Source organism: Astatotilapia calliptera, chromosome 12 (genome assembly GCF_900246225.1).
Source record: "Astatotilapia calliptera chromosome 12, fAstCal1.2, whole genome shotgun sequence".
NCBI classification, from domain to species: Eukaryota; Metazoa; Chordata; class Actinopteri; order Cichliformes; family Cichlidae; genus Astatotilapia; species Astatotilapia calliptera.
Genome location: NC_039313.1, coordinates 26,985,887 through 27,009,636, shown reverse-complemented (window position 1 = coordinate 27,009,636; position 23,750 = coordinate 26,985,887). Strand labels below are relative to the sequence as shown.

General features: G+C 40.0%; 1 protein-coding gene across 15 annotated transcripts in view; it reads right to left on the bottom strand.

The window, feature by feature from the left end:
- Positions 1-23,154, bottom strand: part of LOC113033089 (voltage-dependent N-type calcium channel subunit alpha-1B-like) — a 321,621-nt gene extending 298,467 nt beyond the window's left edge. For 12 of the 15 annotated variants that reach the window (XM_026186422.1, XM_026186425.1, XM_026186424.1 and 9 more), the window contains exons 1-3: positions 22,650-22,970; positions 19,469-19,574; positions 16,466-16,605 (exon numbers count right to left, since the gene is read on the bottom strand). In XM_026186422.1, coding sequence (XP_026042207.1) covers positions 16,466-16,605; positions 19,469-19,574; positions 22,650-22,909 — 506 coding nt within the window. In that variant the 5' untranslated portion in view covers positions 22,910-22,970. Of the gene's footprint in view, positions 1-16,465; positions 16,606-19,468; positions 19,575-22,649; positions 23,042-23,130 lie in introns of those variants that run through there. The other 3 variants (XM_026186426.1, XM_026186427.1, XM_026186433.1) reach the window with 2 other exon arrangements.
- Positions 23,155-23,750: the final 596 nt, after the last annotated feature.

The window sequence follows — 23,750 nt, the reverse complement described above, 5'->3', positions numbered from 1 at the left end:
AAGAAATAATCCTCTTCTGAATGGCAGCAAGACAAAATAGATGGTGGTTGACTTCCAGAGGAAAAAAAACTGACCAGGCCCATCAAAATCATGGGTGAAGAAGTGGAAACAGTGGAGAGCTACAGGTACTTGAGCGTTCATCTGACTAACAGACTGAACTGGAGAACTGAGCAGACAGTACTCTCTAAAGCAGCTCAGATTCTTTAATGTGTGCAGCAAGATGTTGGAGAGCGACATCTATTTTGCTGTTGTAAAAGTATACATTCTTGTGCTACCTCACCAGGCACTCTTACCAAAGCACTTATATTTCACCCGTGTTGGTTATTTGTTACTATGGGTGTGTGTGTGGACTTAGTGTCAGGATAACTGACACTAAGTCAGTTATCCTGCTTTAATACAAATATTGCAGATACTACAAAAATGTGGTCTCTCTCTCGCTCTCTCTCAATAACCAATAAATAAAACAGTCCTTTTCTCCTTCTCAGTGTCCAGTCTCACATAAAATTCACTATAATATTTTCCTTTGCTTTTGGCACCTCTCTCTTTGGCATACACACATCCTACCTAAATGGTTAATCATTGCCTCTGCATTTTCCTGCTTCCTGTTCTTGATGTCCAAAGTCATCCTACAGACCTACCATGCAATGCTGCCTAACTACATTCTCACCTGAACCACATTGACGTCTTTTTCTTTTGGATTGCACCTTCTGTGTGAGCCTGCCTCTTACTCTTTTATGTCACCCTATGTCCCTCCCTGTTCTTAAAGTACGTGTTTACCACAGCCATTTCCATTGTTATGAGACAAGGAGTAGAGAGAAACTGAAGTCCTCCAGGCCGTCCCTTCATCACATATAAGAGGGTATAAAAGGTCATAACATCCAACCTTATGTGTTAAAAAGAGTGCTAAAATAGAGCTATTCCCTATTTGCGACTAGTAAATCATCTTTACTCTTAAAGATAATTTAAAATATAAGTCTATATGTCTATGTGACTGTTCTAATACTGAATTTTGAGCCAGCTTCAGCTTTAGCAGATTATTGTATGACTTCAGGACAATGTTATTATCGTTAACGAAAACTAACGAAATAACGAAAACTAGAAGTGAAAAAACATTTTCGTTAACGGAAATAAAAATAAAAACAAAAAAAGGAAAACTGTAATGAGTGTTCACAAAACTAACTAAAATTAACGGAATTTATAGCAAAACTGTGTTTAGTTTTCGTAGATGTGTGTGTGTCATACAATAGTCAAGGGTGAAAATGAAGTTTAGTTTCCAGATTTTTGTCTTGCTGTGTCTCATTATGCCAGCAGGTGGCAGTACGTTAGTCGAGTCGTCTGTGTCGCTGCTCCGTCCACGCGCAGAATCATGTCAGGAAAAGTCAAGAGAAAGCGCCAGAGTCCAATTTGGGATTACTTTGAATATGACTGTGTTTTGGATAAAGCAAGTGTCTTGTAGTGGAAAGAGACAAATTATGAGGGACATTTCTAAAGGGGAAAAAAATCCCACAAACCTTAAAGTGCTCTTGAAAAGCTCACACAAGAAGGCTAACCTAGCTTACCTTGAGAAGGTAAGGGAGCACACTCAACCCTCATCCCCAGAAAACAGAAGCTAACCCCAGGCAAGGCAGCGTGATGCATCCCGAGACAACAGGACTGGGATATCTACATAACTGTGTGTGTTATGCCCCCAGAAATGTGTTCTTTGTGTTCTCTTTATCTCGCTATCGTAGCTTAGAGCGGTGTGTGTATTTTCGTAACCATGACAACATGAGAGCAGTTTAGGCTGAGAGTCAGGAAGTGAATCTACTGTGTGACTCGGGATATTAGCGTGTGGGCTCATTCAACCGCCAGCTCCGCCGTTACAGGATTAATCCTTTTCTCTTCGCTAAGGCATAGTCTGTGAGTATAATTCATTTTGTACAATTAAGCGGTGAAGCGTTTTGAACCGTTGTCTGTTATTCGGTTAACTTTATTGTGTCTCATATAAGCTATGCGGCTAGGCTGTCAAGCTGTGATAATTAGCCAGATGCTTTGAGCTTATTGCATCTATAATACATTTCATATATTTCATTGTATTGTGTTTACAGTATATTTCATTGTATTGTGTTTACAGTTTCACAAAAGTGCCCAGTAAAAACTTCTGGAATCCAATCGTCTGAGTCCTGGAGATTTTCTTGGGAGTGTTTAAGCTGAATGGAAACTTAGCCCATTACAGTGTGAGTCAGTTGCCTTCAAAAAGTTTATCAATTCACTTGAACCAAAATTACGAACACCCGGTGCTGCAAGAGTTAATAGTCTCATTGGGGCCAAGATATACATTTTATAGTTGCCTGGTATCAATGGTTGTTCATCTGCCCTAATTTATTTATTTATTTAAAGAACCCATAGGTGGGAATGTGAGTTGTCTGTCTCTGCGTGTTAGCCCTGCGACAGACAGGCGACCTGTCCAGGGTGCAGGGTGTGGTAGCTGGAATAGCAACACACCCAAGGATAAGCAGAAGAGCATGACTGATATGATGAAACTGGGATTTTGTTACACTTAATTATTGCAAACGCAACTAAAACTAAAACTGAAACTAATCAAAACTAAACTGAAACTAAGGATTTTTAAAAAAATAAAAACTAAACTAAACTAGCAAACAATTGGTAAAAACTAATTAAAACTGATATAAAATTGAAAATCTGAAGTCAAAACTAAATAAAAATAAAAACTAATGAAAATTGCAAAACTATTAAAACCCTGCTTCAGGAATGCGAGAAGATAAGACCCCTGTCGCCAAACCTTATCAAAATTTTAAAGAGAAACATAAAACAAAGTATTCCTCTTTTTCTGAATTTAAAAAGGAGTATGTTAAAATGAATATTCATAAAAATATGTTAAAGACAAATCTTACTAAAGCAGAATTACATAAACTGATAGAAACATGAAGTGAATTATATTCATGTGTGATTGAATGTTCAAATGTGATGGAATTTCTATGTTAAGAATAACAAGAAAATGTAACAGAGTGATTTTAAAGTTTCAACTTTAAATCAGGTAAGTCAGAGGGAGAGAGACAGAGAGAGAGAGAGAGAGAAGATGTGGCTGGACATTGGGTGATTAGACGTAAATAAAGTGATTGGGTGTCCCTATGGGTGAAGCCAGATGTCATTTCAGAAGATGTAACGTCCAGTATGAGTGGGGGGAGAAAGGGTGAACAGGTATAAAAGTTAAGTGAAGAAGAGATGCAGGTTCTTCCCTTTTGTCTTCTGCGAGATGAGCAGTTCTGAAGATTGGACCTAAGGTGTTCACAGTTGAAAGTTCCAGCAGTGACACCAGAGGGATCAACCACTGACCAAACTGTGAACCTGCAAATTGGTTTGTATATTTTTGGCTTTTTTTCTGCTCAATTTGTTGCCATGTTAGATGATTAATTCAAAAGCATTTTGGTTTACAACATACTTCCACTGAATGCCCAGGGGAGATGGTTTTCCTGTTTCCGGTGATTATCGTCAACCCAGGACACAAAGATAAGTGCATCTTCAGATCCAGTTTTCCTTTGTCTCCTTTATTCTCTCCTTTTGTTAAATAGTAAAGGAAAAAAATCAGAATATTAATCTTTCATAGTGGAAATAGCTCTTACAGGTTATTCCAGCCCAATTAATTTAACAGTCCCTTGAGGCTTACTGTCCAGGTCACTAAAATTAAACAAGTTAATTAACAAGCGCACTGACTGATAGGGGAGCTACCATTAACAGGTGGGACTGGGACAGCAAAGGTATTCAGGTTATCTATCTAATCGGTGTAAGCAGGGAAGACACCGGGAATATTTCAAGGTAGTTAGTGGTGGGTGCATCCCCTCACCCACACCAGCGCCATCTGAACACTGCATTGCTTGCTGGGTAATACTCACAGGATCAGAGATAAGGCCAGATAGCCGAACCAGACTTCCTGCACTGGGGCCGTGGATCCTGTAGATCAGTGGTTCCCAAAGTTTTTTCGCTGGGCCCCCCTTTGTTTTACAGAAAAATGTTCGCCCCCCCTCGCACGCGCGCACACACACGCACGCACTAACACATTCTCCAACCACACACACCCATATTTTGCTCAATTGCGGTTTATTTCACACCTCAAACATTTAGTAAACAATTAAGCAAATACAAGTAATCTGTAGGTAGTAAGAAAATAAACTACTAACTCTTTTACGCTGCGTCTGCACGTACACGGGTGATTTTGAAAACGCAGCTGTTTCGTCCACACGTAAACGGCGTTTCGAATCACCGAAAACGGAGATCATTTTTTGCGTTTACGCGTGGACGAGGAATACAGAGTTCGTCACGCAACGTCAAAGGTATGTGCCTTTTTTCACGGCAGCTATGCGCCACGTTATTGCTTACATGAGAGGAATTGCAGAATGGCAGATAGTCAGATTAACAGTATATTGTCTCTATCTTCAGGTTTTATACTCTTACATATAAACATACAGTTACTGTCCCTCTATTTAGAAAGGCAGAGGCGTCACGGTGTAATTATTTTACATGTAGTTGTTTTTTCCCTGTGTAATAATATTGCTATCAATAAATTTTTCAAAAAAAATGTCTCTCTGTGCAAAATGGGTTTAAAAACATAAACAACTGTGTACTGTTTGTCTGTGATTTAGACAGGGGGAACAAATCGTGGCAGGATCAGCCTGATATTATTTGTATCCCACTGTAACTTTACTGTATACAGAGCTAACATCTCCAAAATGTCAGGTGTAGTTAGTCATTACAACAAGTGTTTGTGAACTAAAAATCAAGAATGTGGGATACTGCTTGTCCGTGATTTGGAGAGCCCAGCATGTGCTCCCGACGAAGGAAAGACCAATTCTGCAGGGGAGACCTACCTTGGCGCTTGTGCAGGTGAAACCAAAGGGAAGATATGCTTCACCATATTTTCTAGTCTTTGGCTTAGAATGAAGTTGGTTTGGAAACATATTCAGCTATGCTTCATCTCCTGCTTTGCGTTTGTGTAGGCGCCCCGTGCTAGCAGTGTCCAAGCGTTGTTTTTGTTTTTTGTTTTTCCCTTTTCATGCCGCGCCCCCCCTGCAATGGCTCTGCACCCCCCCCTAGGGGGCGGGCCCCACACTTTGCGAAGGTCTGCTGTAGATCAACACCATCCTTTTAACAAAATTCACTACTAGCTGTCCTTCCGATTCTTCTCCTTAACACCATACCCATACCTGCCCAACACCTCATCATCATCTCTCTTCCCTTCACTTGAAGCCTCTTCAATTACTAGAATTGCCAAAATTTGTTCATTCTTCTAAGAGCAATTTTTTTTTATTGATGTTTTGTTTCCTGTTTTGTTTCCGTTACAATATTATACATAAAAGTATAATATTGTAACGGAAACAAAACATTAATCAAAAAATTGTTGAAACACAAATTACAACATTGTATAAAAATTGCAATCATCAACTCAAATACTTGGTTCTAATTGAACAGAAATTTCTATGAACTTGTAAGAACTGTGTAGAACATGAATCAGTCTGTGTCAGATCCTGAATTTGAAATTTCCACTGAAGTCACGGGTAAGAGGCAAGTGGAACCAAGAACTGGCAAAGACTGCTAAATTTTGCCAGTGGTAGTTCACTCTTTGCAACATAGTGGCGCTAACGGCTGCAGACAGGAAGATACTGCCAGCACCGGAAACGTGCTCGTCATCTCCGAGCATGAAGTAAGGAGAGCCTTCAAAAGAGTGAACACCAGGAAAGCAGCAGGACCAGACGGCATCCCAGGTCGTATCCTAAGAGACTGCGCATACCAGCTAGCTCCTGTGTTCACTGAGATATTCAACATCTCTTTATCTCAGTCGGTGATCCCCACATGCTTCAAAGAGTCCATCATTGTTCCTGTCCCGAAGAAACCCCACCCTGCTTCTCTCAATGACTATCGCCCTGTAGCCCTCACCTCAGTAGTGATGAAGTGCTTTGAACGCCTGGTCAGAGACTTCATCATTTCTTCACTACCAGACACACTGGACCCACTACAGTTCGCTTACCGTCCAAATCGTTCCACAGACGATGCCATCTCTCATCTCCTCCACACATCACTCACTCACTTGGACACTAGAAGGGGGGATTATGTTAAAATGCTCTTCATAGACTACAGCTCTGCATTTAATACCATAATTCCCTCCACACTCACCACCAAGCTGGAGCATCTGGGACTCAGTTCATCTATGAACTTTTACTCGTGCACCATAGAGAGCATCCTGACGGGAAACATCTTAACCTGGTTCGGGAACAGCACCATGCAGGACAGACGAGCTCTACAGAGGGTTGTGCGATCAGCTGAGCGCACCATCCGCTCCGAGCTCCCTGACCTGCACTCAATCTACAGCAGGCGGTGCTGGACCAAGGCCAGGAAGATCGTGAAGGACCTCAGCCATCCCAACAACAGACTGTTCTCTCTGTTGAGGTCAGGAAAGCGATTCCGCTCCCTGAAGACCAACACAGAGAGACTGAGGAGGAGCTTCTTCCCGCAGGCGATACGGTCTCTCAATCACACCACCACACAGTACTGACCCACACATACAGTTCTTACACACACACTGGACATTCTGGACATTGTTTTCACTTCATCACTTAAATCACTTTAAGCATATTTGCACTGCAGAAGACATAATGTGGATTGCACAACACTGGACATTATATTCTTCATTTCCAGTTAATACTTGTACAGCTGCTGTTATTGTGTATATATTTATTTATATTTCTTCATACATTCTTATATAGTTCTATATTGTGTATTTTGTTGTACAGTTATTTTATTTTCAACTTTAATTTATATATTTTATCTTATTCTTTCCCAGTTAAATTTACCCTTCATTCTAATTTGTGTTGTACAGTTATTTCCTTTTTAACCTTTATTTATATTTTATTCCTTCCTAGTAAAATTTACCCTTTTTAATTTTTCATATTTATTTCCTATCTTATTCATAGCCTTTTCCTTTTTTGTTTTCTTTAGGTCACGAGCAGTTGTCCAAGCATTTCACTGCATATCGTACTGTGTATGACTGTGTACGTGACAAATAAAATTTGAATTTGAATAGTACGCTGTTCTAAACAGAATTTTCAGGTTTATTTTTAGTATGTTATTTGCAATTGGTGTTTGCTCCGGGAAAGATATTGCAGACTGAGCAATAATGCATTTCTTGCATTTCTCATGGGTTCTAATGGAGGCCTTTCTTAAAATTACTGGTCCCAGTAACAAAGGCGCTTGTCGACTCAGAAATCGAGGGAAAACCAACAACACACCCGGCAGAACATTATGTTATTTACTAGAGATGGACCGATCCGATATTACGTATCGGTATCGGTCCGATACTGACCTAAATTACTGGATCGGATATCGGAGAAAAATAAAAAATGTAATCCGATCTATTAAATATCACAAAAGCACCTCACAAAACTTGCAACACGCAGTATGCATCACGTGATAGAGCGGCTGTGGCATGCAGGACCTGTCGGTGGTCTGGATAGCATTTGGAGCTTCGCTAGCAATCCGGCATTTCATCTCCGACAAAGTTATCCCGAGAGAAGTAAAGCAAGTGTGTAAGTCCATCTCTGAATGTTTGTAAAGCATTCCTGCATTAAGTTTAACAAGCGACTGCCTCTTCTTGCTGCTACTTCAATCATGAAACTGCTTAATGATCAGCTGATCGGCTTTTCTGTCGCGAGTCCGTCTCTCTTGTTTGCTTTTGGTCCACTTTGCACCAGAAAGAGGAAACCAGCGGCTGAACAACAGCAGCACGTTTAAGCTCGATAAGCTGTTGTTAGAATGTATTTAATACTACTTTCTACTCGAGGATCTTTTTCTACGTAGCTGACGCTGGTAACTGTGCAGGGGCAAAGTTTAGCCAGGGGGGCCGATAGGGCATTAACAGGGAAAAGGGGGCACAAAGACATACTTTTCTTTCTTAATCTCATTTAAAATGTCTAGCTTTTAATAAATAATTATCTGACACCCAAAGTTTTAATTTGATGTAAAATGAATAGAAGTCAATTACTGTATATAGTAACTATTAAGTCTAATATACCCTAGTAAGCTATAGTACTTTTTCCTTTGGGAAGGTACCATCTGTGCAGTCTGCAATTTTGTTGAAGAAAGATGTTGAATCTATTTAATATTTCTTGAAAAAGAATTGATTTCTGTGCATTTTTTTTCACACTGCTTCAAATTAAGGTTGATTACGTCGATTAAGCATCATGAGGTGGAGCGTGAGGGGTGGTTCCCTATTTTTTATTTATTTATTTTTGTTGTTGCTGGGAGTTGGAACTCTATTAGTTAGGTTGCTTAATATTTATGCTAAGTACTCTTTAAAATACCAGAATAGGGAGGATGGTGTAGGTTTAAGTTTATTAGATTGATCAGTATTGCTGAACTATGAAATTATTTTTTTTTGCATACAGGTATAACAGAATAGCTTTAGTGTAGTTGTTGTCTTAAACTTGAGTATGAACTTGTACAAAATGCAGCAAGATATTTAAAAAACAGTTTTGTTGATTTAAAAAAAACACTATATCGGATTCATATCGGTATCGGCAGATATCCAAATTTATGATATCGGTATCGGTATCGGACATAAAAAAGTGGTATCGTGCTATCTCTATTATTTACACGGGTGCACATAAGTGGTCCGCATGTGCGCATTTGCTGTCAAAATAAAAGACGCGCACCAGATAAGAAGTTGCAACGCACGTTTGCGTCCTTTTCCATATAAAAGGCACTGTTTTTGTCCGCTAGAGTGGCATTGTCACGACACATTCTGCAACACCTCTCTGTGTGTTCATCATTTGTTTGAAGCCAGCTCACCTCCTGCAACTACTTTTCCGAGAATACGCGCTTCTTTTGCGTTTCGGACTCCTTCTGACATTTCTTTGGAGGTGGAGGAACACCAAAGTAATTGCTTAAAGGAGCTTGCTTCTTCGACATCTTTAAAAGTTCTAAACAAATGTCTGTCCTCCTCCAGAAAATCTCATGTACGCAAACACGCGTTGCAACTTCTTATCTTTTTTATTTTGACAGCGAATGCGCACCTGCAGACCACTTATGTGCACCCCTGGTTATTATTTAGCTCGTCATGTTGCAGCCACAGAAATTCTTTTGTCCATGAAACCATAAAGCTGCACTTTCTTTTTGCCTTATATCCTGCTGCTTTTACACACGCACTCACATAACGCTCAGCGATTCTCTGCGCGATCAACCTCTCACATGTTTAAGCTTGCTGCGGGAGATTTCACTTGTCATGTTTGCGTAGTAAGCTAACGATTAATAAGACGATGTCAGAGGAATTGGTGCGCAAATTATCGTCATTCACCAATCAGTACTGTCACTCTCCATACACAGTTCGCGCGATTGCAAAGTGAAAGCAAAAAACAAGCGCAAATTCAAACGCGATTTCAATATGTCACATATTGACAGTGGCTCACCGATGCCAATGACATAATTACCCAGCTACATTTCCGAAAGAATGCAAAAGCATTGACATATATTTTTCCTTCCTGCACGATGGGCAGGGCAGAGATAGATTTTGGTAGCCCGACTGGAAATATCGCTAGCCCCGGGACGTCGGGCTAGCGATTTTGCGAACCCTGATGTGCCAAGTAAACACTCAGGCCACTAGCATGACACAGTACTAGCTGGCTCTGCAGTCTTGCTATACATATTTTGAAATGATAATTGTCTTATTTTTAGAACTATATTTTTAAATTATAAAGGCTTCTCAATATCTACATGTCATTATTTAGCTTTATTAAGTTCAGCCGACATGACAGGAAAGGCAAACAGCTTTCAAAACAGTCTAAAGGAGGACTCCGAATGGAGGATGGGGCTTGAGACACTGCGCAGGGCATCGATCGCACACTCAGACACATCAGTCCAAAAAAGAAAACACATCAGCAGATGCCTATCGGCTGCTGTCTCATTTTCCAATTTGTTCCTTTTCCGCTAACAGGCTGTAACTGCCTGAGGCTGGTTCTGTTGAGCTTAATGAGGCAGCGTGGAGAGGAAATGCCTCACATGTGCAATGACAAGGTCCAACATTTAACCATCATCACTATACTTCAAGGAGACAGATGCATAAGTTTCAAACACAGAAAATGACGACCTTTTGGCTTTATCACAATTGTGAAAAAGTTTGAACTGATTAATCATTGATTCAAATAATAATGGTTAAATAGTGGTTAATAAATATAGTGGTTAAAAAAACCAAAAAAAACTTGGAGCCCGAGGGTTCGTATTGGACACCAACCAAACAATTATGTCTTTATTTAATAAACAAGTTCAGAATTACAATTACACAAGGTGTACCACCTCCTGCTTCAGACACAGCAGAGATTTAAATGCAGTAGACCATGAACTCAAATTAAATAAAATACATGCTTTGACAAATTTCAAGCCATTTGAAGCCATTTAAAACCTTAAATAAGCTTAAATAAATCATCTACCCACAGAACTACCCACAAAACTCAAAACACTGGGTCAACGACCCAAGAACGACAACAACCTCACACCTCTAACCACAAAACAGTGTCACTGCAGTACAGAAAATTAAAAACCTCCCATGTGTAGAAAATAAATGAGAAACTGTAACACAGAAGCTCCTATAAGAAATGCAAGCACAGAATCCCGTGTGCTATTTCTTTTTGAGAGCAAAGTGGAGCAAGAGTGAAGAAATGTTGTTCAGCCAGGCTCAGGATATACCATACTGAGGTGGAATCCTCTAATGTCTGAAAAACTGCCCTGAAACTGAATCAGGTAAAGTGAATAACATTGATCTTCTCATTAAAATGCAATGCTGTGCTAGGAAATCATGAGGTTGCTATTTTGAAAGGTACCATGAGCTGAAAATGTTATCTTAGTAGTATCTGATGCAACACTTCATTAGATAATAGTGAATACAGCACAGTCAGTTTGTTGACAGGACAACAGCATTTTTGCTGAAAACAAATGTCTACCATGTGTTAGAGGGAGTGATCCCAGTAAGGCCATTCCAGTCACCCACAGCTTTATATAATTAAATTTATTAATATCATACGTGAAAGTTCAAAGGGCTAATATGTATGAAAACATATTTTAAAAAATATTGAATATGGTACATTTTACTGATAAGAGAAACATATGCACGTATGCTGTGTGTGGCATGTATTTTAGGGATGAGCAAAAATCACTGCAAAAATCCAACAGCAGCTGCTTTGATCCAGCCAGCTATAAAGAGGACTGCTGAGGAGAATCTATTCCTTCTGTGTTCAGCTCAATACACTATTGATTTTGGTAGGAGCATGCAGGAGGCAAATACATGTTCTTATTAGCAATTCCCTACATCAGACTGGAACATTGTAGAGTTATCTAATTACCAGCTAATGAAAGACGATTCAGGCCCCTGTTTTGAGAGCAAGCATCTGTGATGTGTGATGGGATCATTTGATAGCAAGTTCAAGATGGCCCTCGAACTGCTTCACATAGGCTATGAATTATTATTAAGCTAAAAGAGATCAATTCTGGGATATGAATAAGTGAACAGTACTCACCAATTTTGAACTGGGGAATAAAGGAAGGACCTAAGTCTTTCTAAGAAGGGCCTAATTGTGACGATGGATGTGACAGAATAAGTCTGATCCGTAGCAACTCCATGACATCAGCTCAATAATAATGAAAGACTAAGGGGTCGTTAGGAATACCTAGACCAGGGGTCTTTAACACCTTTAACACCCAAAGAGCCACTTGGACCCGGTTTCCACGCAAAAGAAAACACTGGGAGCCGCAAATACTTTTTGACATCTAAAATGAAGATAACACTGCATATATTGTTTTTTTTTTACCTTTATGCGAACAACTAAAGTAAGTAAGTAAAGTTTATTTATTAAGCGCCTTTCACAGACAGGCAGTCACAAAGCGCTGTACACAAATATTAAAATAAACAATACAATCAATAGACATTATACACAATGTAAAAGGTCAAATGTAAAAAATGTTAAGAATATCAAATACGTGGATCAACAAAAGGCTTGTTTGAACAGGAATGTTTTTAACTGCTTTTTAAAAGAATCCACAGAGCAACTAAAGCGTGCTGCTTATGAAATCCATGAAGTGCTACAGAGAAAATTTAATTTTATTTATGTAATTAACACATTTTGAACTCTTAAAGAAATATAAAAAAAGGAAAGACACCCAGCTTAACTAAAATCATCCATGTAGCAAACAAAAACTGTTGTGAGCCGCCACCCTTATATTGCCTGTGGGCTTTTGGAGCGTTGACCTAACTTTTAAAAAGTAATTGGAAAAAAAGCACTATGCTGCTAAAAAATGAAAAATAGATATTTGCAAAATTCTGCCTAAATATGTATTTCATGTGGTTAATGTATGTGGCGGGGCGTGGTCTGCAGTGCCCCTGCATGGGAGTCGGACGCACTTGAGTGGCACCCGCACTTGAGTGGCACCCGCACTTGAGTGGCACCCGCAATTACGCCTCGCCGCCTTAAAGTCTGTGATCTCTCTCCTGAGAGTTTTACAACCGATATTATAAAAATTCTATTTTTTCCCCTCTGTCAGTGCAATATTGCCAAAATTACATAAATCCGTAGTTAATGTATTTGTTACTTCAACGATATAATATTATAATTCCTTATTATCCAAGTGTTCTATGTAATCTTTCATGTTACATGGAAGAGAGGATGTGGCATTTGCAACCTGTGAAAGCACAACAGAGTGAACCATGAAGGGTCATGTTATACTCAAGTTACAAACAACCTGCTAAGATGACTGCTCAGATGAGCTGAATGCTGATAATCAATGAGTCACTGCTAATACATGATTGCTATGGGTTTTCACACAGCACATCCTGCAGGAAATGGACATCATCACTGAGAAATGATTGGCCAGCATGTGTGTACAAGCATGCTTAAGTGCACTACCTGCATGTGTGTGTTCAGCTGCATGCACTCTGCACAAGTGATCCGATATCTACCCAGAAAACATGGCTCAACCCATCAGTGTAGCACGGCCCTGATAAAATGACCAGACCACAGCTGTAATGGCCTCTATCCACCACCCAACCCTTCAATTATGGCTGACATGCCAGCCTGTTCAGCCCCAATTGAATCAGGCCTGCTTGAGCTGCATCCACACCCAGCCACTCACTCACTCACTCTCACTCTCTCTCTCTCTCTCTCTCTCTCTCACAAATGCTCTAACAACCTGTCAATAATCTCAACACTCAACACACGATTTATGCTTCATACAGTACTTGTGGGTACTAGTAAAGCATTTTACTAGGAGAAATGTTCCTTGCATACATTTTGCATATGTTAGAATGTTTCTATTATTCATAAGTATATAACAGAAATTGTTTATTGCGTAATGCACATGCTAAGCCTATTTTTAATCCCACAGTATTCCATCACTTGCCTATAGCTTGAAAAAAGGCCATCATCAGAAGATAACTAGATTTATATGTAAGCCAGTGTAACCCATCCTCCATCCTTATCAAGAAAATATTTTTGACTGGATTGGGCTCCCAGTATAGCTCTTTCTATGTTAGGAAGGCTCAAAAAGGATGAACAAGTGCAAAATTCTCTGCATGTACTTTGAAGGCCTGTAACTTGACAATTTTTATAGTATAATGTTTTTTATAGCTTCATTAGATACACTAAAGCTATGGAACAAGAAAATTGACAGTTTGAGATGCTCACGTGGGATCGTTAGAACTGACTGATTATATAAGGAATCCTTATATTTGCTAGTTTTAACATATTTATATTTAGTATTTATGCAGAACACAAACGGTTTTGGTTCTACAATAAAGATGCAACATGCAAACAAGCAGATCTCAGACACATATTAGCAAACCAGACATTTATTATATTTCCTTGTTTCCAGCTAACAGGAACAAAAGTCTCACTGACTCTTAGTGATATCCAGCAAGAGGTTAAGGTGTTGATGAGAGGTTTGGGAATTGGCAGAGGCTGTTTGTTGCAACGAGGCTCCTCACAGCCCAAGACGCTGCAAATAAATCTCTGTATCATTACGTAAAAGAGGCTGGCCTGTCCCCCAGTGGGGCTAGCACGTGTTCAGGGACTTTCAGCAGCATAACAGCAGTCTCCTGATCCCTGCCCTTCCAGCATCAACCCCCCACAATACAGCCTCTCCCTTTTCACCGTTACCACACTTCAACAGCAATTAAAAGTGATGCAAAAGCATTGCATCACTTTTAAAGGGGATACAAAATTTTTACCTGAAGTTCCAGACTGACCTTCATAAGGTACAAATAAACATCAAGGGTTCTAAACTGTATAGCAGTATAGAAGTTTAATAGGCTACCGACCAGTTGCTCTAACACCTGTTATAATGAAGTGCTTCGAGAAACTGGTCCGACGTCACATCATGTCCTGCTTGCCACCCACACTCGACCCGCTCCAGTTTGCATACAGAGCTAACAGATCAACTGAAGATGCCATCGCTACAACGCTCCACACCACCATCTCTCACCTGGAAGTGCAGGGCCGTTACGCCAGGCTGCTCTTTGTTGACTTTAGCTCTGCTTTCAATACGATACTCCCGGACAGACTAATAGTTAAACTGCTGGAAATTGGACTTCCTTCCACCACCTGCCGCTGGATCAGAGACTTCCTCTCAGACCGTGTACAGAGAGTTAGAGTGGGGCCTCATCTTTCCTCAGCCTCAACACTGGCTCTCCACAAGGCTGTGTACTGAGTCCCCTACTGTACACTCTGTACACACATGACTGTGTTAGTTCCCACCCAGACAACACAGTCATCAAGTTTGCAGATGATACTACTGTGGTGGGGCTCATCTCAGGGGGAGATGAGACTGCGTACAGAGCTAAAGTTCAGAGGCTGTCAGATTGGTGTGCAGTTAACAACCTGGACCTCAATACCACCAAAACAAAAGAACTGGTAGTTGACTTCAGAAGGAGGAAGTCCGAGCTGCAGCCTGTCAGCATCAATGGGGAGTGCGTGGAAAGGGTCTCCAGCTTCAAGTTTCTGGGTGTGCACATAGACACAGACCTCCAATGGAGCTCTAACACCTCTGCGGTCTTAAAGAAGGCCCAACAGCGTCTCCACTTTCTGAGAATCCTCAGAAAAATGGACCTGAAGAAGGAGCTGCTGACCGTCTTCTACCGCTGCTCCACTGAAAGTGTGCTGACATATTGCATCGGTGTGTGGTTCTCCAGCTGCACCACAGCACACAGAAAGGCACTCCAGAGGGTCATCAACATGGCCCAAAAAATCATTGGACATCCTCTTCCCTCCCTGAAGGATCTGTACAGCACTCGCTGTCTCAAGAGGGCACGCAGCATCCTACGGGACTACACACACCCAGGACACCGGGTGTATAAGCTGCTGCCGTCTGGCAGGAGGTTCAGGCTGCTGAGGTCCCGAACAAATAGACTCAAGGACAGCTTTTACAACAGGGCAATAGCCCTAATCAATGTAAATAGCTGACCTGACTGGATACCTTCCTGGACTTTTTTAGGGGGGAGGTAACAATGTTTAAAACAATAACAATAATATTTATATTTATAACAAGTTGCAATAATAATTAATGTGCAATAATAACAGTGTGCAATACACATACACTTATTCTTCTTTTTTATACTAAGTTAATATACTGTGTTGTGTTGTTTGTTGCGTTTGGATGTGTCATATCGTGTCGTGTTGTGTTATATGTAGTGCCGACGCAGGACAGTTTTTCCAATTTCATTGTACTACTGTACTATGTATGACTGTGCAATGACAATAAAGAGCTATCTTATCTTAAGTCACAAGAATAAATACAACGTTAACAAAGTAAACTAAACTCTTACAGTTTGACTCTATGAAAAAGTCAACTTTACTTGTGTTTCTGCTTACATTTTTTGGGGAAATATCTACAGTGTAGATATATCCTTTGTTAACTTGGCCAAATTTTTCAACACAAACATGACAGAAACTGATGCATGTTTGAGACAGACTTTCAAAAAGATTTGTACCATCTATTCTAAATTTCTTAAAACCACAACTAAGTGCTTTCATCAGAGTGGTCAGAAGGAACTAGCCATGGCCTTAAACTCAACACAATCCCCTGAAAAAAACAAAACTTGCTATTACTCGAAAATCCGTTTGTTTTTCATGATTTTAAAGATGAAAAACAGAAAGAAAGAAGCTTTTACTGGATTTGTATTATAGTCCTTTCTGTGCTGTGTTCTCTGATTTCCTTCTGTTTTGCACATCTACTGCAGACAATTCCCCTTACTGAGACACTGATTATTCAGACAGGAAGAAAACACCCAACCATCTGGAATGGCTCAGCTCTACTGATCATTAGAAATGCAACACACACACATACACAACAAAGCTCTCTCCCGCCTCTCATTAATCGCTGTTGCCCATCGGCTCTGTCAGTTAGCAGCTACATAAGCCATTAGGCCTGTGCTACTCACCCTGTTAGGACCACCACAAAGTCCATTACATTCCAGCCATTACGCAGGTAGGAGCCTTTGTGGAACGCAAAGCCCAGGGCAATGATCTTGATGCCAGCCTCAAAGCAAAATATTCCAATAAAGTAGGGTTCTGTGTCATCCTGTAAGAGGAAAGAAGAGCAAAGGATTTCTGAAACTGCAGACATAAATTTATAAAGATTGAGACAGATAATGTGAAATAATACACAATGAAAAAGAAGGGTCTAGATCATTAAGTGTCCGTGATCCTCTACAAAGCAAGCTCTACAGATGCTTTAACCCACCAAAAGAACTATAACTACGAAAAATCGAAACCTTTTTTTCCCTGTGAATCTGTGAGTTCTGGAAACGATTTAGAAAACTAGAGGTGTCCCCCAGTAAAAGGAATAACACATGGTGTAACTAGTGCTGGTAGACTGATTCAGTATAATTAATTCGGCTTCATCACTCCATTAACTTAATAGAGTTTAAAGTGAGAAGAGGTTTTAAAAAAGTACTCAAACTTAGGTCAAGGCATCTATTCAATCTATTCAAAAAACAAACTCCAAAAGGTATCATAAAGGTAATCATTAATCAATAATTGGTTACGGTTAAGCGATCTGTTATCAACTTCACACCTCAGAATACTCCGACATATAATATAACCCTAATCCAATTTTGCCCATTACAATGCAATTACACATGCAGATGTCCTCCTGCTCGTTTTCGAGCAGTATTTTAACTTCCTCTTAAAAATGTAACTTTTTGTACAGAGAGACTGAGAGTAACATAGTAACATTACAGGCACGCTACATTCATGCTACAGCCTGTTCATCCATCAGCATAAAGGGTGCACTGACTTGGATGGCAACATCAAATAGTAGTGTGATCACCATAAAAGTGATCTATAGCTGCTTTTATCAAATGCCTTGAAACCTCATTGAAGGCACCATTTTGGTTAATTACATGTTGATAAAAGTGCAACTAATATCTTTGTTACCTCAAACAGGCGAATTCTACTACTTCCCTTGCAGTGAAATAGAATAACAGACCTTTTTTTTTTTTTCAAATAACCAAATCAACAATTAATAGAGTATAAGATTATAAAAATCATACAAAAGACTACACAGTAGTGGAAATAATTATTTGATCTTGTGCTGAATTTGTAAGTTTGCTCACTTGGAAAAAAATGAACAGTCTCTAATTCTTATAGTAGATTTGTTTTTTAGTTTTATGATCATTTAATTTTATTAGAGAGCGACAGAATATCACACCACCAGTAGTTACCTTCTCCCTAAGCTCCTCGCTGATGGTCTTGTAGCCTGTTTTTGCCTTCCACAGGTCTAAAATATTGTCCCTGATGTCCTTTGACAGACCAAATGTATTTAATTGACTAACTGATTGCAATCTGTGTGAGCACACATGACCACACGGCGAATCTGTGGGAGCCAGAATTAAGGCTGGATTGTAGGAGATCAAATACTAATTTTTTCTTTAGTGTTTTTTTTTATTTATTTATTTTATTTCTAGCTGATATTTTGTCTCTTCATTCAAATGAAACTACCATAAAATTAGAGACTGTTCATTTCTTTGTAAGTGTGCAAACTTACCAATTCAGCAGGGGATCAAATAATTATTCCCCCTTCTGTATTGATACCTAGGGCTGTGCGATATGACCAAAATCTCATATCCCAATATAACAATTCTATCGTCCCGATAACAATATAAATCACAAAAATGTAACATTTTCTGTAAATTCTGTGAATCTTTGCTGGAAGTGGAAGTGTTTCCAGCTGGGCGTCCTGTAGCTGGAGTCGAGTGTTTTAACCGATGCATGAAACTATACATTTTTAGACATTTAGACACCGTTTTCTTTGTGAGTATTTATTACACGGCGTGCTGCGGGGAAAAGCCTGTTCTAACGTTTGAGTCTAAGGTTTATTTTTTAGCACCTGGCGGCTCTTCTTTACTTCTCATCCGTAAATAATCTGCTCTTTCACGTGATTCAGTTTATTTTGAAAAGTCTCAACAGGATCTTGAGCTTTATTGTGAAAGGTTTGTGGAACATAAACAAGCGGACACGCGATGCTATTACCGTCGTTGTTGCTAACGACAACACATAAAAACAGGCGCTTGTCCGTCCGTAGTGTGGTTATATAAAATATAAGAGAAAGAGAGAACTTTAAGAAATGAATATAGCCACTGCAGTGACCATCAAAACGATGAAAAAATATTGCTTATTTTGCGACACTACGAAACAAACGATAGCGTAAAATGAAACGATAGACATTTTTATATCGTCATCCGATATATATCGTTATATCGAACAGCCCTATTGATACCTACTTTCAACCGCTTCCTTATCACAGCAGGGAGCTTTCAGTTTGGCTTTTTAATTTTTATTCGTTTTTTTGACACTACACAATCCCAAAGCAATAATCTTAAATTGTAGCCCTTGTCACAACTCCATAACTTTGCTTGGCAAACACAGACATTTTATGAAATCTATGGTATGTGGTATTTAATTTCTAAAGCAGCCCTGCCATTGTAACTCCCACTATTTCCCTCTTTAATAGAAAGACTTGACAAGAGAGTTCGGTGGGAGGAAGATGGAGCAGGGGTAGCCTGTGGTAATGACACAATGGGGATCAAAGGCAGCTCTGCATGGATCTACATAACCTGCAGCGCTCAGGAGGAAGGACACATGCTGAGGGGAAAACTGGTATCTTCACATCTTTTCAGTTTAGATACTTGATACTACTTGAAATGGTCAAACCCATGAGCACAGTTAGGTAAAAGAGGAAAGAATGAAATCAGAAACTTTTTGGAAGCAGAGTTTGCAGAATAGAAACTATTTACTTACAGAGAGACATGCATGCATGCATTCCAGACAAAAGAAAAACATCTGTTAAAAATAACAATGCTAATCCTCACAGTGTTTGCATTTACAAACTGCTGTTTCTATTGTGTAACACAATAAAAGAATCAACCAGCTTTTTTACTTACCAAACGCTCTGACATTGGGGTTTTGTCTGAGGCCGGTAGGTGTTGTTCCAAGGCCAGCACAATGCAGTTTGCTATAATAGTAGCCAAGATCATGTACTCAAATGGAGTGACAGTGTTAAGGAAGTCTTGTGAAAACTAGCAAACATTAAATCAAGACATAGAAACCTGACGAAAGTTGACACAAAGCCATTCCCCCCTTTACATTGGTAGGTAACAGCATTATGCATGAATAGAAAGTTTTGGCACTGGCACCAGACATCTCTTTCTGTTGAAATGATTGTGCTAGGTTATGTATCAGATTGGCTGGAGAGGAATACTGGAGAAGATTCAAAGAAACAGAGTGCATGCACTTGAAGCTACAATTAAATTTCATAGCAGTTATTTTTTGTGGCTACCTCATCCATCAGTGATAAAGCTTTTAGCCTGCTTGTCATCATCTTTCTGTCATACCAAGAGAAATCAATGGAAGGTTAGACAACAGAGCAGGTAAAACAGCTACTAAGTGTCAACTTGGAAATGATGTATTAAGGAAGAAGAAATAGTTCATGAACTAATGTCCCTATCCATCAGGGTTTTATAGTAAGAATGAAGAGAACTGGGTAGATGATGAGTGAGTTTGTGGCAGAAATATATTCAAGGACTGACTCAGTACAGCAATCAGTGTGTTTTGTTTGTTTATTATTTCCTAACACAACACTTTTTTTAAGTTCCAAGTTCAGTTCCTAGCTCTGTTTCAATCATCTGGGCGGAGCAATGCTGACACACCGGCATTTTTGCTATCACTTCATAGGTCAACCAAAGCTATCCTTTTATGTTAACTGGTAATATTGCCACAGCAGATCATCTGCCTCCATCTCTTCCAACAACTAGCATTCTCCTGTGTTACACCATGTCTTCCTTCAATATATGCATAAAGCTTCTCTGTGGTCTCTCTCTTTCCCTGCTGCCTAGCAGCTTCATATTCAACATCCAATATATCTACTTCCATTGAAAATCTTAACTTGCTTAAGTCTCCCAACTCCAGCTCAGCTTACTGTGTTTTTGGCAGCACTACCATCTTGTAAATGTTCCCTTTCCCTCTTGCTGCTGCTATCACAATATTGGAAATGGGAAGCTAACGCTGCTTTAGGGAGAAGAGGAAGCACAGAAACTCCTTTATGCAGGAAGCACTCCATAATAAAATGACACAAATAATGTAAGTATAATCAGAAGAATAAAGGGCAAAATTGCGTCCCTGTATCTAGACTGGGTTCAGTCATTTGGTATTATGGGCTCAAATTTTGATATCTGTTTTTTTCATGTTTACATTTGTACTGTAAACAAAGTCAATGAAACGGTAATGGAAATTTTTATTCCATTATATATAACAGTTCTAATACAACAGAGTTCTATAATGAACTCATAAAATAAATGTAACTGTAGTCAGATACTGGGAAAATTTGTTTTAAAAACTACAGAGTAAAAATGTGATGTTGATAAAAAGCTTGCAGTGTATGTGGATTACATTTGAAATATAACCTTTGTTACATTGTTTGTTATAAATGCCATTTTTGTCATATTTTTAGAGCATTCTTTTGAACTGTGTGGGTTTTTTTTAATAGTTTGAATATGCACTACCTCCCATCTGCCAAACACCTAGCACTGCAATTCCTGTACCAAACTAACTGAAATAAGTTGTACTCCTTTCATTTAAATTTAATTGCATTACTTATTACAATTTAACAATGTAACCTTTTACATTACAAAACTAATCTTTCCAGCTTTGTTCTTACACGAGTTGAGGAAAACCTTTTCATGATCTGCAGACCTCAACTTGGTCACTTATAACAAACACTTCCAGTCAAATTTGTACACTAAAAATCAAGGATGACAACTCCTGATTATAATTGTGTGTATAGATGGTTACTTTCTCCATCTACACCCACAGAAAAATACAGTACAGTAAACTAAATATTTTCACGACGTGCCCCTTCAATATAGTCGTACTATTTTACTAGCACCTTACTAGAGAGCTATATCTATCTTCTAATACACTCCCTGATTTTTGCAAAAGCAAGACAACCCAAAGTGATCACCATTCTAAGTCTCCAGTGTGGTGGGAGCTTGGTGATGCATATCTGGTGATATGCAGCAGTTCTTCAGTGTTTAATTTAACGTCTGCTTTTTAAAAGAAATTAAATGCAGATTTGTACCGCTCATTTGGGTATCTCGCTCCCTACATTGCACTGCCATCGTGTTATTAGTGTACCCCTCACGGACGATACAGCTCGGCCAGTAGGAGAGGATCCTCAGGAGAGGGAGGAGACCGATGGATTCCAGCCACCAGGCCTCCAACTGCTTCGAACCACAGTAAATCCTCCTGCAGCGCACCAGGATAAATGGCTCACTAATGCACTGCGACATTAAAAATGATAAAAGAAAACTTTTATCATGCCAGAGGTTAACCAACCAGTGACTTACGCAATGGATACTATTCCACAACTAAATGTGAGTTAATTGCATGAACACTCATGCACATATACAGGTGTCTTTCCAGGGACTTTTCCTCAGAAAAAATCTAAATGCACACCAGTAAGAAATGATTTTGGTCAGCATACAAAGCTCAGCAGGTGGCATTCACTCACTGTGCACAACATCTACCAAACAGACATGAGCTGCTTTATAACCTGAAACCTGCTGCATTTCAGCGCTTGTTTGTTTTGTGTCACACCCATGCAGCGTGCCACCGCCTCACTGCTGAGGAAAGCCTGCAGATTGCTGAAGTTCAGTTCCCTGGACAGCACCATCTGCAGAGCACAGCATTCACCAGAAGACAAGAAAAGGATCTACCGAGAAGCCCATATAGTCATATCATCACACATAAACTTCAACTCTTACCTAGATGTGCTATATTATAAAAAATAAAAAAAACCCTCATGACTACAGCATTTAGCAGCATGGGACTTGTGACCAACACTGGAAATAACCAGAGAGCCAGCTGTGCAAGTTTTACATTTTAGCTGAACGTATTGTTGCTTTCTTAACATATATTTATACTAATTAATAAACAGTATTCTAGATGCCGGCTTCTTCTGCCTCTAAATAAGGCCCCTTAAAATTTCCTGGGAGTTCGGCGTCAGGCATGCGGGTTTTATACAGGACAGAGCGGCTTATCTGGGGGTTTACTGGGTTGTAAGGATATGGCCATTCGGTGATCTTTTTGGCATATTTCCGTATTACATTATCCTCGCTGAAGATGAACAAAGAGCGGTTGACGGTGAGGCAGTTCTGTTTGACTGGAATTGGGTTGTAAATGGCCATGGTCCTGGCTCTCTGGGCCATCGTCTGCTTGTACATCCTCTGGCCACCCGGAGGCCCCGGCTGCCGGCTGCCCCCCCTGGCAGGGGCCGCGGGGCAGCCGCCTCCATAGCGGCCGGACAGTTCGTCTTCAAATCGAGCCATTGCGGAATAGCGCAGACCTTGCTGGAGAAACCAAAACTGACACCAGAAAAAAAATAGAGAAGAAGCATCACCACACACACTGACGTCCCGTCCCCGTGCAGGTCCTTTGGGTGCGTGTGTCGGCCACGACCAGCAGAGTCAAACATTCACACACACACACACACACAAAAACGAGCTGAGGGAGGCTCTTTTTCATCAGCCTCAGTCGGTTATTGCCTCACCTCCATGTTTTTACTCTCCGCGGCGTGGAATTGTTGCTTAAAGTTTAGACGCTCACATTCCATGATGCATCATTTTCATGGCGGACTGCCCACGTCCTCGCAGGTAGCTTTTATACTGGCGTCAACGCTACAAGTTCATGCTAGAGGATGCGGAGACAACGGAACACCGTGTCTAAAAGACAGCCACCTCAAGACAAGATAATACAGCAGAGGGAAAAATCGCGAAATGTCACAGTGAGTAAACCTGTTTTCCACCAAATAATGTCTGTAAACAGCCGCATTTCTTTTCTTAATCACTGCTGACCGCTGTGACTTAAAAGCAGTCTTCGTTAAAGCACTTTGCCCCACGGAAGAAAAAACTGATGTAATTTCATCTGATCGTTCGTCGAGGAGAAATCACAGTGCAGCTGCTTGTTTCCATGAATTTGCGGTTAATGGGAATGTAGCTACCACTTTCTCTACTGTTCCTCAGACCCCCACGTGACCAACAAGACGCCAGCCAGTGGCTCCACCTGGGCGAGCCCTGTTACCATAGCAACAGGGAGGAGAACGAGCCACGGGTCAAGTTACACGGAATGAAAATGACTTCCGGCAAAATCAGAGCTTGTTTGTGGGCAGAT